The following is a 12,974-nucleotide window of genomic DNA, read 5'->3' on the forward strand; positions in this document are numbered from 1 at the left end:
CGCGACGAGTTCAAATGCCGTACTTATTGGATTGTAAAGGTTTAAAAAATAAAGTAAATCGCATTTTGTTATGTTTGGTACTAAAATTTCTTTATGTTGCTACATAGTAATATAGTATCACGAAAATAATTGACACAGTGGAGCGTATGTTGACGTGTAAAGCCAACATGCCAAAATATAAAGCGAAATCTATCAAAACCAGGGGTGTAGAAATAATATCGGTGCGACAGACTGGTAAATCACTTTATATGCCGCTTGATACAAATCTTAAAATTTATACAATCGAATAAATACGTTAATTTTCATAGGTTTTTCTTTTGTTAAGTTTGTCACAAACCCGGGAGAAAAATATATACGTTGATGGAGGATATAGTAATAAAACCTTCTCTCATCCGATATAGAAACCGCTATTTGCTTTGCAGAATGTTGAAGATTTATTGGGCGTGTATATTTGCATTACTTTTCCTTAAAAATAATCTTACGAACACACAGTTTTTGGTACATTTATGACCAAGAAAGTGTTACAAAATTGGCTCAGTTTGTTAAAACTAAACAACGCAATAGGAGTTAGGATAAGAATATAGGCGTTAAGCTCAACCTTTTTTATTTTAACGGTTGGTTGATGCACAACAGTTTGTATGCACAAGAATAGCACAAATAAACTTTCTATTGCCAGGAAGTTGTGCACTCCTGAGATTTTGATCAAACTGTTACAAAGTAAATTTTAAACTTCTAAAAGCTTTCAATTTATGTGGAAAAGCATGTGATTAAAACATTTGTTTTTGTCAGGGATTTATTTTCAGAATAATTTTATTAGGGCAAACAGTTTATTGTGAATTGCTTTTGCTTGCGTGGTTGTGTAGACAGTGATGTACAGGTAGGCTTTCGGCCAGGATGTCTATTGATTCAGCCTCGCAAATGGTCAGAGCAAAAGTCTCTCAAAGTGGCCATGTTTACAACCTGCTCTTTGACCCAACTATTCAGCTTGAAGAGCTACGATCAAAAGTAAGCCCCATTTTTAAAATCGAAGTATTTTTTAATTTGAAACTTAATTTTAAACAAATATCATGACAAATTTTACAAGACAATAAGCTGTTGCTGCCAGGCATAATGTATGAACGAGTATTGCTCTTCCAGCAGTTTATATTACAACAAATCAATGCTTTATTATCATATTTTGTGATAAACTTGTATGGGAGGTCGAAACGTCTATTGTTTACAATAAAAACTGCTGGAAGAGCATTACTCGTTTATATATATGTAACTCATTTCTGTTTTGAAGAAACTGAAACATTCTGTAATGCAGTCCAAACTTTGTCTGATTCTGCTTTTTACTTTTTCTAGATTTTGTTTCTTTTCTAAATTTGGCTTGAAAGGGAGTTAAAATAAATAAAAACCATATATGCTTCTATATTTCAGTTCCAGGCAAGCTGCAATTTTTCTGATGCCCAAGTCTTCACGATCAAGTGGATTGATGATGAGGGTGATCCATGTACAATCACATCACAGGTAAATGTTGTGCATCATGTAGTGTTCAAAAAAGTATATCTTTTGGTTGTAAATGATCTCTTTGAAAATAACAGACTCAATTGTTGTCTGGTACCTAGATTTTTGGTGACACTTAAGTTTTGTCCGCTAGCAAAACTGTGGAAGTTAGTAATTGCATAAAAGAGGTGTAAGTTAAAGACTGTGTTTTACCCAAGTTTCTTTAGTGCAACTGGTGATAGGCAATGCCAGTAGCCACTAGTGTACCTAGAATATGACAACCCAGTTTGTTGGGGAAAACAGGCTGAAATTCTAATACTTAAAAAAGTTAGTGCAAAAAGAAGCAAATATATACTACAGGTTATCTGTTTGTTTTTGGTGATGCATGGGATGAGGTGACCTAAAAACTGCCTCCTGCAATCTAGTTGACCCACTTGCTGCACCTTTTAGCTACAACTGTAACACCTCTTAGCTATAACTTTGACCATTTTAATTGGTTTGCAGTTGGAGCTTGCAGAGGCAATACGATTGTATGAGATAAATGGCGAAGACACCCTTCTTTTCCATGTATTTCAAGGAATCCCTACTGAACCTGGGTTATTGTGTCCTGGTGAACATAAAATATACAGGTGGGTTTTTTAATTCAACTATAATTTTTTGGACTTGTGATATTGGTGACTGAGCACATTTGTAGCTCAAACATAGCAAAATTTATGGTTACTGGGGATGTTAAAGTTGGAATAAGGAATCCTTTAAAATTTGCTTATTTTGGGTAATTAGATATAAATATGTGGTCAGTATGTTTGCAAAAATGTAAACGATTGTGTAACGATTATTTTGTCACATTCTGGTCCTTTTACCTGTTACAAAATAGGACAAAGAATTTGTCAGTGTCAAGTCAGTGCTTTAACCTCCCTAGTAGTTACCCTATACAATGACAGTTTTTTGATGAAACTTCATCATAGTGCATAATTATGTACTCATTTATCACTTATGTAGACGAGGAGCACGAAGGTGGTACAAACTGAAAAGGAAGTTAAAACGGTTCAAAAAACGACCACGGATACCAATCTACCCAATTCCTGAAAACTTGGAGAGGCCAGAAACAAAAGTAATGTTGTCATTAGCCATTGCATTGTTCTACATGAGTCATACACTTATTAATGTTATGTTTTCCTACAGCACGATGGGCAGCCTGCTCCTGCTCCAGGTTTTGGGTTAAAGGACTTCGACATGATAAAAGTTATTGGCCGTGGCAGTTATGCTAAAGTACTTCTTGTCAAACTGAAGACAACCCAGAAGGCATATGCAATGAAGGTAAGAACTTTTATATGGAGTTGACATGAAATTCCATTGTGTACACAGTCATGAAATTTGGATGCACTCCCAGTAACACTTGGTGTGAATTCATTTTGTGGTCTGTCAAATGTGTTCCTGTTAGTCCAGCCTTCGCTGTTTTCTAGTGTACACAACCACCTATTTCCTTATTTTGGCTTAAATCTTCAATATATATGTATACATATAATTTTTAGACCAATAAAATTCGTTTCATGAAACCTTTTACCCAATGCTTACAAGTTAAATGTTTGGGCTATAAAACTATTTAGCACAAGAAAAAATGTGGTTAATAAAACCGGCTCTTATCTTGTTTGTGAAGTTGACTGACTGGTTATGTCAGCCACATATTGTCTGCTTACCTATAGCACCAAATGCCTGTGGTTTCTATGTTTAGTGGCTGTGTTTTCAAAATAATTGGCACTTTGAGCATGACTATGCAATATTACTTAAGTTGTTTTTTTCCTGACAACAGGTTATAAAGAAGGAACTAGTCCAAGATGAAGAGGATGTTGATTGGGTACAAACAGAAAAACATGTCTTCGAGACAGCTTCAAATTATCCCTTTCTTGTTGGTCTGCATTCTTGTTTTCAGGTTTGTGTATTTTCTGGTATCTTTTTATTAGGTTTTGGCAGTGGTGGGATTCACATTTTTTGTCAGCCGGTTTTGCCACAAAAGTCCTATTTTTTAGTTGATTCTTTTACAAAAAGTCCATTGACAGTAACCAGTAAATGCTAACCGGTTCATAAATTTTCGTGAGACGGTTCTATAGAGCTGGTGCGAACTGGCTGAATCCCACCACTGGGTTTTAGTGATCTATTTGTGTTTTTCAAAAATGCAGAGAGCATGTTCTAATAAATACTAAAAGAAACATAATTTATGAGTCAAATGATTGTACCGTAACTCTTTCCATTAATTATCAGTCTTATATGTTTATAATTTGACAATAAAAGACCTTTAAACATAAAGTAAATATGCTGGCTCTATAACTGTGTTTTTTGGTGTTGTCACAGGACAGACATTAACACAATGTGTTTTGTTAATCTTGCAGAAATTGTAAACATATTTTACTTCTTGTGCTGTGCTTCCATGCTTTATTTTATGGATCTAAAAAAAACATCTTACCATTCATGGTGAAAAATCATAGTCATGTGATAGACTTTATAAGTGCATAGTCATGCCTTATTGTTAAAAAAGATTTTTTTTAACTTTGCCTCATGTTAAATTAGTTTTAGTGGTAAAATTTGCTCTTAAATTGTATTAATATTCCCCACTAAAAGGTTGCTAGCCTTGTTTAGCATGTTGCTAGTATGGTTTAATAAGTTATACCTGAAATTATTTGCAGACTCCAGCAAGGTTGTTTTTTGTTATTGAATATGTCAGTGGTGGTGACCTGATGTTTCATATGCAGCGGCAGCGAAAATTGCCAGAAGAACATGCTAGGTAAAATATCCGGTCATACCAATTAGACAAAATAGACCACTAACAAAGAAGCAATGCTTTTAATCACTGCTTTAGTAACTGAGATACTTAATCTTTCCTTACAATTTCCATGAAAACTATAGTCAGTGTTTGATTAAAAATTTTGGCAGAAGCCAGGCTAATGGTTCACACATAGTTTAAACTGTGTTACCTCAATCCTGTCCTTTTTAAATAATCTAAAACTGAATTTCTTTGTTTTGATATGGTCTGTGTTTTGTTTTTGTTTAAAGTTTGTAATGAATGTAATTCAGATTGATAATATTGCAAATAGTAAGAACTACATTTACAACTAATGTAAAAGTCTTTGTTCTTATATGATGCTCTTTACAATATTAAATTAAAATGCTCTTTACAATATTTAATTATTAAACAGGTTTTATGCCGCTGAAATCATTCTTGCCTTACACTTTCTACATGAAAAGGGTATCATCTATCGTGATCTGAAACTCGACAATGTTTTGCTTGACAGTGAGGGCCACATCAAACTTACTGACTACGGAATGTGTAAAGTAAGAAAAAAACTTTTTCCTACATAAGGACTAAAATTGCAAGATTTCTGTTTCACCGAGCTCCAATCATACCGTAACGCCCTGTGCCTAATTAGGCATGTGATCATGTTAAATCGTACAACATGACAGATTGGTTTCAAAAGTTTGTTATGAGTAAATTGTGTTTTTTTAATGGTGTGTCTAAAAGTCGCATATGAAAGAAAGCAGATCCTATAACTTAGATATGCCTATGAAAGCAGTTTTATAGGTTGGAGCCTAGAAAATGTTTTATTGAGTAACTCTGAATGTTTAATGCTCGGTCTGTCTCCAAGATGTGTAATATTGAGTTCTTTGTAACATCATCCTTATTTGTGATCATAAAAAATATTTTTCAGATATATATGTATGTGTGTGGATGTGTAATTTGTTGGAATAAATATACTTGTGGTGTGGCAGTGTTAATAACATATGATTTGATAAATGATCCAAGGTATCCTGTTTGCACCTTTTACCCTTTTTTCAAGTTTCATTGAATTATATATGACTTTGTTTCTGTTATGAACAATGCAATGTTTAACACAGAATGTGGGATCTAATATAAAAATATAACCGAGTCATTTCAATCATTCAAAATTGTCAAAAATGTAAAATATACAATAAATTTGCTTCTACATTTACTATGGTCAACATATGGGCTCCAACAGGAATATTTCAACTTAAAAATGTTGTACCCCCAACGACTAAATCTAATACAATTGTTTAAATTTATGAAAACTTTTATCATTATTAAACAGGAAGGCATAAGGAAAGGTGACACAACTGCAACATTTTGTGGCACGCCAAACTATATCGCTCCTGAGATACTTCGTGGGGAAGATTATGATTTCTCGGTGGATTGGTGGGCGCTTGGAGTGCTAATGTTTGAAATGATGGCAGGCAGGAGTCCATTTGACATTGTGGGCATGACAGATAATCCAGAACAAAACACTGAAGATTACTTGTTTCAGGTTTGTGATGATAAAATGGGATTAATCAATTATTGATCTAATAAATTTGCTTTGGACTCTTCTTAAGAGCAATTTTTGTGACAACGTTACAAAAGTTTGTTGACTGTTTTAATGGTTGTTTGATCAGGTAGCATGGTGGTATGTGAAGCATTTTATTTATTTTTTTAAGTTCAGTTGTTGGCCGGCAGGTGGATAGGAAAATTATCATTAAGCTGGGCAGAAACAATCAATGATGAATATTTAAAACAAATTATGGATTCTTGGCTGGAAACCATATTGTAGCTAAACAAACTAGAATTTTTTATAAAACTAATTGATATCTTTTTGACAGGTTATTTTAGAGAAGGTTATCCGCATTCCTCGCTCACTTTCAGTAAAAGCTTCCTCTGTTCTTAAAGGATTTCTTAACAAAGTGCCACAGGTTTGAGATTTTTTTACCCTATGTGTAATAAAATATTTTTTATTATTTATCAGAATTTTTTTTGTGACTTTTTGACTGAAATTTCATGTTTGTCACAAATTTTAAAGCTGTTTTAAAGCTTTATCAGTTAGGAAACACTTTATGCTGGCATTTAACCGTGACACAAAAAATAAACCTATCAGTTTTTTCTTACAAAACTAAGGGACCCATCTTGGCATCAAACTGCTCTAAACTGAATTTTGTAGATTTTATATATTATTCAAACAAGGTTGAAATATTTGTTAACACAACCATTTCTGTTATTTGTTGCAACAGGATCGGCTAGGTTGCAATGCAGATGGTGGATTCAAAGATATTTTAGATCATCAGTTCTTTAGAGCAATTGATTGGGATCAGTTACATGCAAAACAGGTACATCTGAATTAATTCTAACCCAATATTAACATCATAAAATGTAAGGGATGTCTGCATCTAAAAAATGCCAAAGGCAAGTCCTGTATCAAAATGACCAGATTTTAAGGCTTGTATTTTTAGGTTTTGCCGCCATACAAACCGAATATTGAAGATGAACATGGTTTAGACAACTTTGACAAACAATTTACACAGGTACAGTAATAGTGATTATTAAAAACCATACAAAGGTATTAGATCAGACAAAGCACCTGTGATTGAATTGCAATGAACATGATTTAATTTGGTTCCATTTAAATGGTGTAGTGTGTGTTAATTATTGCTGTGTAAACACATAACAGGTATGAATTTCCTGATCTGGTGATTTACAACTTTTTATACTTAATTACCATCAACAGTTTTTTACACTGCAAGCATAATCTTTAAAACTAAAAAATGTACAAAAAAAGGAAGCTGCTGATTTGTCCACTATTGCAACAACTTGATAAAACTCTGAATTCAGTGTAACTTTCTTGTCATGCTTCCCTATGTCTATCTTCCCAACCAAATCAACAGTAAACCTTGGTTAATCCAGGCCCGCTTTGACGCAAAAATTGTCCGGATTAGGCAAAAACCGGAATTAACCGATGTCGATTAATTCCAGTCTTACCACATTACAAATCATTTGTACCTCAAGTTTTTTCCAATCAGGCGAACATCTGGATTAACTGAATCTGGTTTAACTGAAGTTTGCTGTACATGTTAAGGCAATTGACTTAGTCCAGTGGTTCCCAACCTTTTTGTAGTCACAAACCCCTATTATAAATTTTAGAATCGTGCGGACCCCTGACATAATTTACTGGAAGTCTTTTTTTTCGTTTCTTGTATTATATATTATTGTCATTGTTTAGGCAGCATAATAATCAACCTTCGCAGTCAGTAAATCTCAATGACGTTTCTAAGTCAATGCAACAAAGATATAAATTTTATGGTGTACTTTTCTATTGTTATTTCTATTGTTCGCTTGTGTTGTAATGTCACAATGGAGATAACAATCACAAAAAAGTATTTTTTCCTAATGCAAAGGTTTGATAAACATTCGCACACGTATGCAGGATTGCAGAAACGGTTCGAAAACTTACAACTATTTTACTGTTGGTTAATGGTACTTAAAATGTTTGCCTCCACAGACCCCCTAAAACCATCTCATGGACCCCGTCGGGTCCACGAACCCCAGGTTGGGAACCACTGACCTAGTCCAACCACCTGGTTTTGACCAAAGCTGCATAAATTTGTTTTTATAGTCTAAAAATCTTATGTATTTGTGCATAAGGGCTAGATACCAAACAGTAAAATTTAAACCCAACATGGAATTGGTAATATGCTGTAATTGTTGATCAAAGTTTTGCAACACTGTTGTTACTTTTTAGGAGCCTGTTCAACTCACTCCCGATGAAACCCAAACGATTTTAAAAATTGATCAATCCGATTTTGAGGGATTTGAGTACATAAACCCACTTCTAATGACCAGCGAGGATGTGGTCTAGCACAGACACACGGATAAACTCTCAATGTTCGAAACTCGGAAGCTACCTCAAGATGGCTTCAGGACGTTTGACCAAAACTTTTCAAGTGGTACGCACATCTAACAACTGAAACATTGTGCCTTTCTTGACAAACGCAATGCACTGCAATATTCGTTAATGAATTCCACATTACGACCAAATGACTTGTGAATGATTTCATTGGAGATGATGATGTTGCAGATCATGTTCATTCATCTTAACTTACTAAAGCCTCATTGTGGTGCAAACAAATTTGACCAAGGTAACTTAACATGGGTATGTTTGTTACAGTTTAAGTGTTAAAAAATACGCACTTGACTGTATGTAAAGTAGCTCTTTCTGGTGAGTTCATATTGCTACCCTTGATTTTCATGTTTAAAGTGGTCTCAATGCATACTGAACTCCAAACTAAAGGTCATTGTGTATTTGTAGAGTGTATTGTGGCTACAGGAGGTTTAAGATTCCATGATATTACACTGCAGTTGTTTTCTTTGTTAGAAAAACCTCTATAACTTGTTATTTTGATTTCCATCATCTAGGTACTTGTGATGTAGGTACATATGTTTTGTTCTACAAAAAAAGTTTTCTAACATTGTGCCTTTATTCATTTACACCCTTTGAAGCATGGTTGTGTTTTCCATCTTTAATGCTACTTTGGCTGCACTAATGCTCTCTAAAACTGGTCAAACTTAATCTGGATTCTACTTACCATCGCAGTTAGCAAATTATTTGTGCAGTGTATACATACACCTTTTTAAATCCAGCTGCACATAATGGCCGTATTAAGTTACCTATTGACCGCTCCCTGTTGATAAGCTGCTGCTGTTCTGTTTGGTCATGTTGGTTAAACTACCCTCAAATCAATTGCAGTTACTGTGCTGCGGTCAATGTGTATTACTTAAATTGCATAGGTACTTATTGCTTTGCTCATAAAAACTTTTTATTCTTTGTTTTGATAATGAAATCACCCTGAGGTGCCTTTTCGCAACTCCTGTTCTATTTATCGCCGATTTTTTGTCTTATTTCTAAACTGATCATGTCGCTGATGCTATTTTCGCTTACTTCTCTTCCGTTTGCAACTTATTATTTTTGTGCACAGTCAATTGTGAAATAAGGAGGTTTTATCCTGGGCCAAGCATGGTGCTTTTTGTCATCAGTAGCATACATGTTTTTACTGCACAGGAATTCATTTTTCACATTCGGTACGTAAATCTGGACACACAAGCATTGTTAGCACTGTCGGATACTTCGGTATTGACCACAACAGGATAGGTACCGCAATATATGTTGCAATGTCAGGCCATTTTCCTTTAGTCTCAATATAGAACAATGTTAAACCATGACACTAAATAATTTAAGTAACTTGAATCTTTCGTTGATAAACTTAGTTGTTGCAGTGTTGTTTTCCCAATAAGCCACTGATGAAATGTATCATGTTGATTGTAAAACGAAATCTTGTTCTGCCCGTTTTTCCGTATGCTCTTCTTTGTTTTTAGTGAATATTAGTCTAGTTTGTTTCATATATTCTTTCTTGGTAAAAAGCACGCTATATTAACACAAACCGTTGAGCAAATACAATCATGTATTGGCTTTTTACAAATGTGTCTGTTTTTTTTTAAGTTTTGCAGATATAAATGCAGCTAAATGAATGACAGTAGTAACAATGAAGTAGTTTTGATAATGTTGCAGATCATGTTCATTCATCTTAACTACTAAAGCCTCATTGTGGTGCAAACAAATTTGACCAAGGTAACTTAACATGGGTATGTTTGTCACAATTTAAGTGTTAAAACATACGCACTTGACTGTATGTAAAGTAGCTTTTTCTGGTTAGTTCATATTGCTACCCTTGATTTTTTTTTAGTTTTTCCCTAGTTTTGCAAAAATGACAAAAGACATGTATTTATTACTATTAAACTTGTTGTTTTTAGTATAACTCAATAGCTACACTATTAATATCAAGCCTGTCTATCCAAAATTTTGTTGTGAAAAGGTATGACAAACCAGAGTCACAAATTGCTCGAAGTAGCGTGTATCTTCATGGCCTTGTGAAATATAACTTTTTAATATCCTTTGTCTGTCATTTTAGACATATGCTGTGTCCGTTATGTTATTCAACAATAGTTTTCCCGGTAAAAAACAAAATGAATGTATCATTTACCATGATAACTCAACAAGAAATTGCAAAGTTACTGAAAGATAAGTTCTGTTCAGGTATACTGTTGTGTCTCTACATGCAAAATGGTCTCATGAAATCTTATAGTCAACATATAAAGATAATTTATTTTCCCAACAAAAAATTACAGGAAAAAGTAAATATAAAGTAAAACTAAACGACTCTAACCACTATTCACAAAATTTAGACTGATGGGTCCGATTAAAAGTGATAATAGTTTTTTTTTTATAAAAAAAGGTTACAATACATTAATGACAAAACTTTTGTTAGTCCAAAATACCAATTCATTGGTGTATGCAAAAATGTTAATATTTTGAAGAAAACCTTGTTTTCTTTAATTGCACTTTCAATACAAAATTCACAAAAATGTCAAATAAAACAAATTAAAGCTACGAGAGATTTTGACATGCCAAAATAACGACTTGTGCAGCTGACAGGTTGTTAAAAACAGGTTGGTGTTATTGTTCTACTGACATACATAAAGCACATTGTTTTCAGGAACTGTATGTAGAACACCAATATGAAATAGCCTTGTTTCTAACGCTGCACAAAATTAAAGCTACATAAAAAAATGAGTGTTTGTACCGAACAGGTATCATAGACAAATTGCTAAGACACAGAGAACATAAATATGTCGATTGCTATCTAAATTTAAGCAGGAACAAAAAGGTTCAAGTCAACTTAAATGGTAAGAAATATATAATTGTTGTTGAAAGACAACTCTCGTTAATTGGAACATTGTTAGCAGTGTTTATATTTTGCAAAAATATTTTTTTTTAATTCATTTCTATTTTAACAATTCAAACTATGTATGAACTGCCAACTTTAGTTTTCACAGCCCAGCATTTTGAAATAATTTCCAAAAGTTACACGCTGATCTGAATAACTAGCAGTGTGCAGCAAATTAGACAGGTTTTATACCTCCATCTTCCATATACAATACATGCTCTGGGTACGGAAGCATAGCGTGTCTTTTTGTGTGGTACAATACCCAGATGTAAACACACACACATATGTTACTGATTTTGCACTGCTTCAACCAACCAGTCCATGGCTTTATCAAGACCAATGCTTTTTACAGCACTGGTTTTAAAAATTTGCCACTTGCGATCTTTGATACAGGCCAGTCCCAGTTCTTTTGCTACTTCAGTTTCGGTAAGTGCCCCCTCCAAATCTTGTTTATTGGCAAACACGACTAAAATTGCTTTTTTTAACTCTTCTTCTTCAAGCATGCTGACCAACTCCTGTTTTGAGGTGCTCATACGCTCTTTGTCCATACTGTCCACCACATAAATAATGGCATCAGTGTTGCTATAGTAACAACGCCAGTATGGACGGATGCTGGTCTGTCCGCCAAGATCCCATACTTGAAATTTAAGATTTTTATATTGTAGTGTCTCGACGTTAAACCCGATGGTTGGAATAGTCGTCACGACTTCACCAACTTGCAGTTTGTAAAGAATGGTTGTTTTTCCAGCACCGTCCAGACCCAGAATTAGGATCCTTCTTTCTTTCTCACCAAACAAGCCACTAAAGATTCTACTGAAAAGACCTCCCATGTTTTTTGCAGGTTATTGTTAAATAATTCTAAAAATGAAAAATGAAATGTTTTAAACAAACTTTTTTGTGGCAAGTATATAATATAATAATATATTTATTTAAGTTTAGCAAAACAAGTCCTAACTGAATAAGTTTGGGTGACACTAAAACGCTGAATGGGCGGGATGTCGCGGAAACCGCTAAATATCGGGTAAATTGCTGACGGTTAGTGCTATTAGGGTTGGGTTGAGGTTTTATAATAGTATAAGAATCAAAAAATGTCCCTGCCTAAAACTTATTCAGCTGTTTCCTGACATTCAGCAAAATGCTTGGTTTCCCTCGGTCGCGGAATGTATCCGGGGCAATTATTTTTAATGATTTTCTATCATAAAACCTTATCCCAACCTTAATAGCACTAACCGTCAGCAATTTAACCCGATATTCAGCGGTTTTCACGACGCCCCGCCATTCTCCCGCCCATTCAGCGTTTTAGTGTCACCCATAAGTTTTGCTAAAGTGTATTACCTCGTTAAAACTGTAAAAGCAAACATCAAACAAACAAGAACACTTTGTAAAAAAAGTGGGAATAGAAAATAGGATTTGGGGATTAATATTTGTGTATCCTATAAATTGGATTAAAAATTTTAAGCAAGATCCTATTTTTCTGATGTAATAACACAAATAAGAAACCTACAAATACATCTGCATTTCAGCCAACATGAAAACTTTGGTGCAGTGTCTCAAAATAACAACAACAACTTTAACATATCTTTCTAAAACACAACTTATAACCGTTCACAACAATGGCAATATTTGGTCTTCCCAAGTCGAGTTCCTGTGACTGCCTGTCTAAAGATTCAGTTCGAACTAACCTTTACACAAACAGAACATTCTGAATCTAAAATATGTTGGTATATTCGCAAGGTTTTAACAATACGATTCCAAAACTATGAAACAAAATCGATGCAATCTCACGCTTGCGTGGCAAAATTGATGTCAGGTCCTTGGTCACATGACCGGCGACGGTTGTGCAAAGCAAGACTAACAACAACCGTTTGTGGCCAAATCTGTATTTTTTTTATTTT

The 12,974-nt window shown here is 34.2% G+C and overlaps 2 protein-coding genes across 2 annotated transcripts; one reads left to right on the forward strand and one right to left on the reverse strand.

Annotated features, from left to right (window-relative positions):
* Positions 1 to 758: 758 nt before the first annotated feature.
* LOC145238772 (protein kinase C iota type-like) lies at positions 759 to 9,774 on the forward strand. The gene is made up of 13 exons (XM_080102037.1): positions 759 to 1,005; positions 1,420 to 1,509; positions 1,990 to 2,114; positions 2,485 to 2,596; positions 2,668 to 2,802; positions 3,296 to 3,415; positions 4,167 to 4,264; positions 4,677 to 4,812; positions 5,586 to 5,798; positions 6,130 to 6,219; positions 6,535 to 6,630; positions 6,754 to 6,825; positions 8,040 to 9,774. The coding sequence occupies exons 1-13, from the start codon at positions 895 to 897 to the stop codon at positions 8,154 to 8,156; spliced, it is 1,515 nt and encodes a 504-aa protein (XP_079958163.1). The 5' UTR covers positions 759 to 894; the 3' UTR covers positions 8,157 to 9,774.
* A 663-nt stretch (positions 9,775 to 10,437) lies between these two features.
* Positions 10,438 to 11,962, reverse strand: LOC145238777 (ADP-ribosylation factor-like protein 1). Its single transcript, XM_080102041.1, has one exon. The coding sequence runs from the start codon at positions 11,907 to 11,909 to the stop codon at positions 11,367 to 11,369; it is 543 nt and encodes a 180-aa protein (XP_079958167.1). The 5' UTR covers positions 11,910 to 11,962; the 3' UTR covers positions 10,438 to 11,366.
* Between the last annotated feature and the right edge of the window lie 1,012 nt (positions 11,963 to 12,974).

Source organism: Phallusia mammillata, chromosome 7, assembly GCF_965637545.1.
Source record: "Phallusia mammillata chromosome 7, kaPhaMamm4.hap1.1, whole genome shotgun sequence".
Lineage (NCBI taxonomy): Eukaryota > Metazoa > Chordata > Ascidiacea > Phlebobranchia > Ascidiidae > Phallusia > Phallusia mammillata.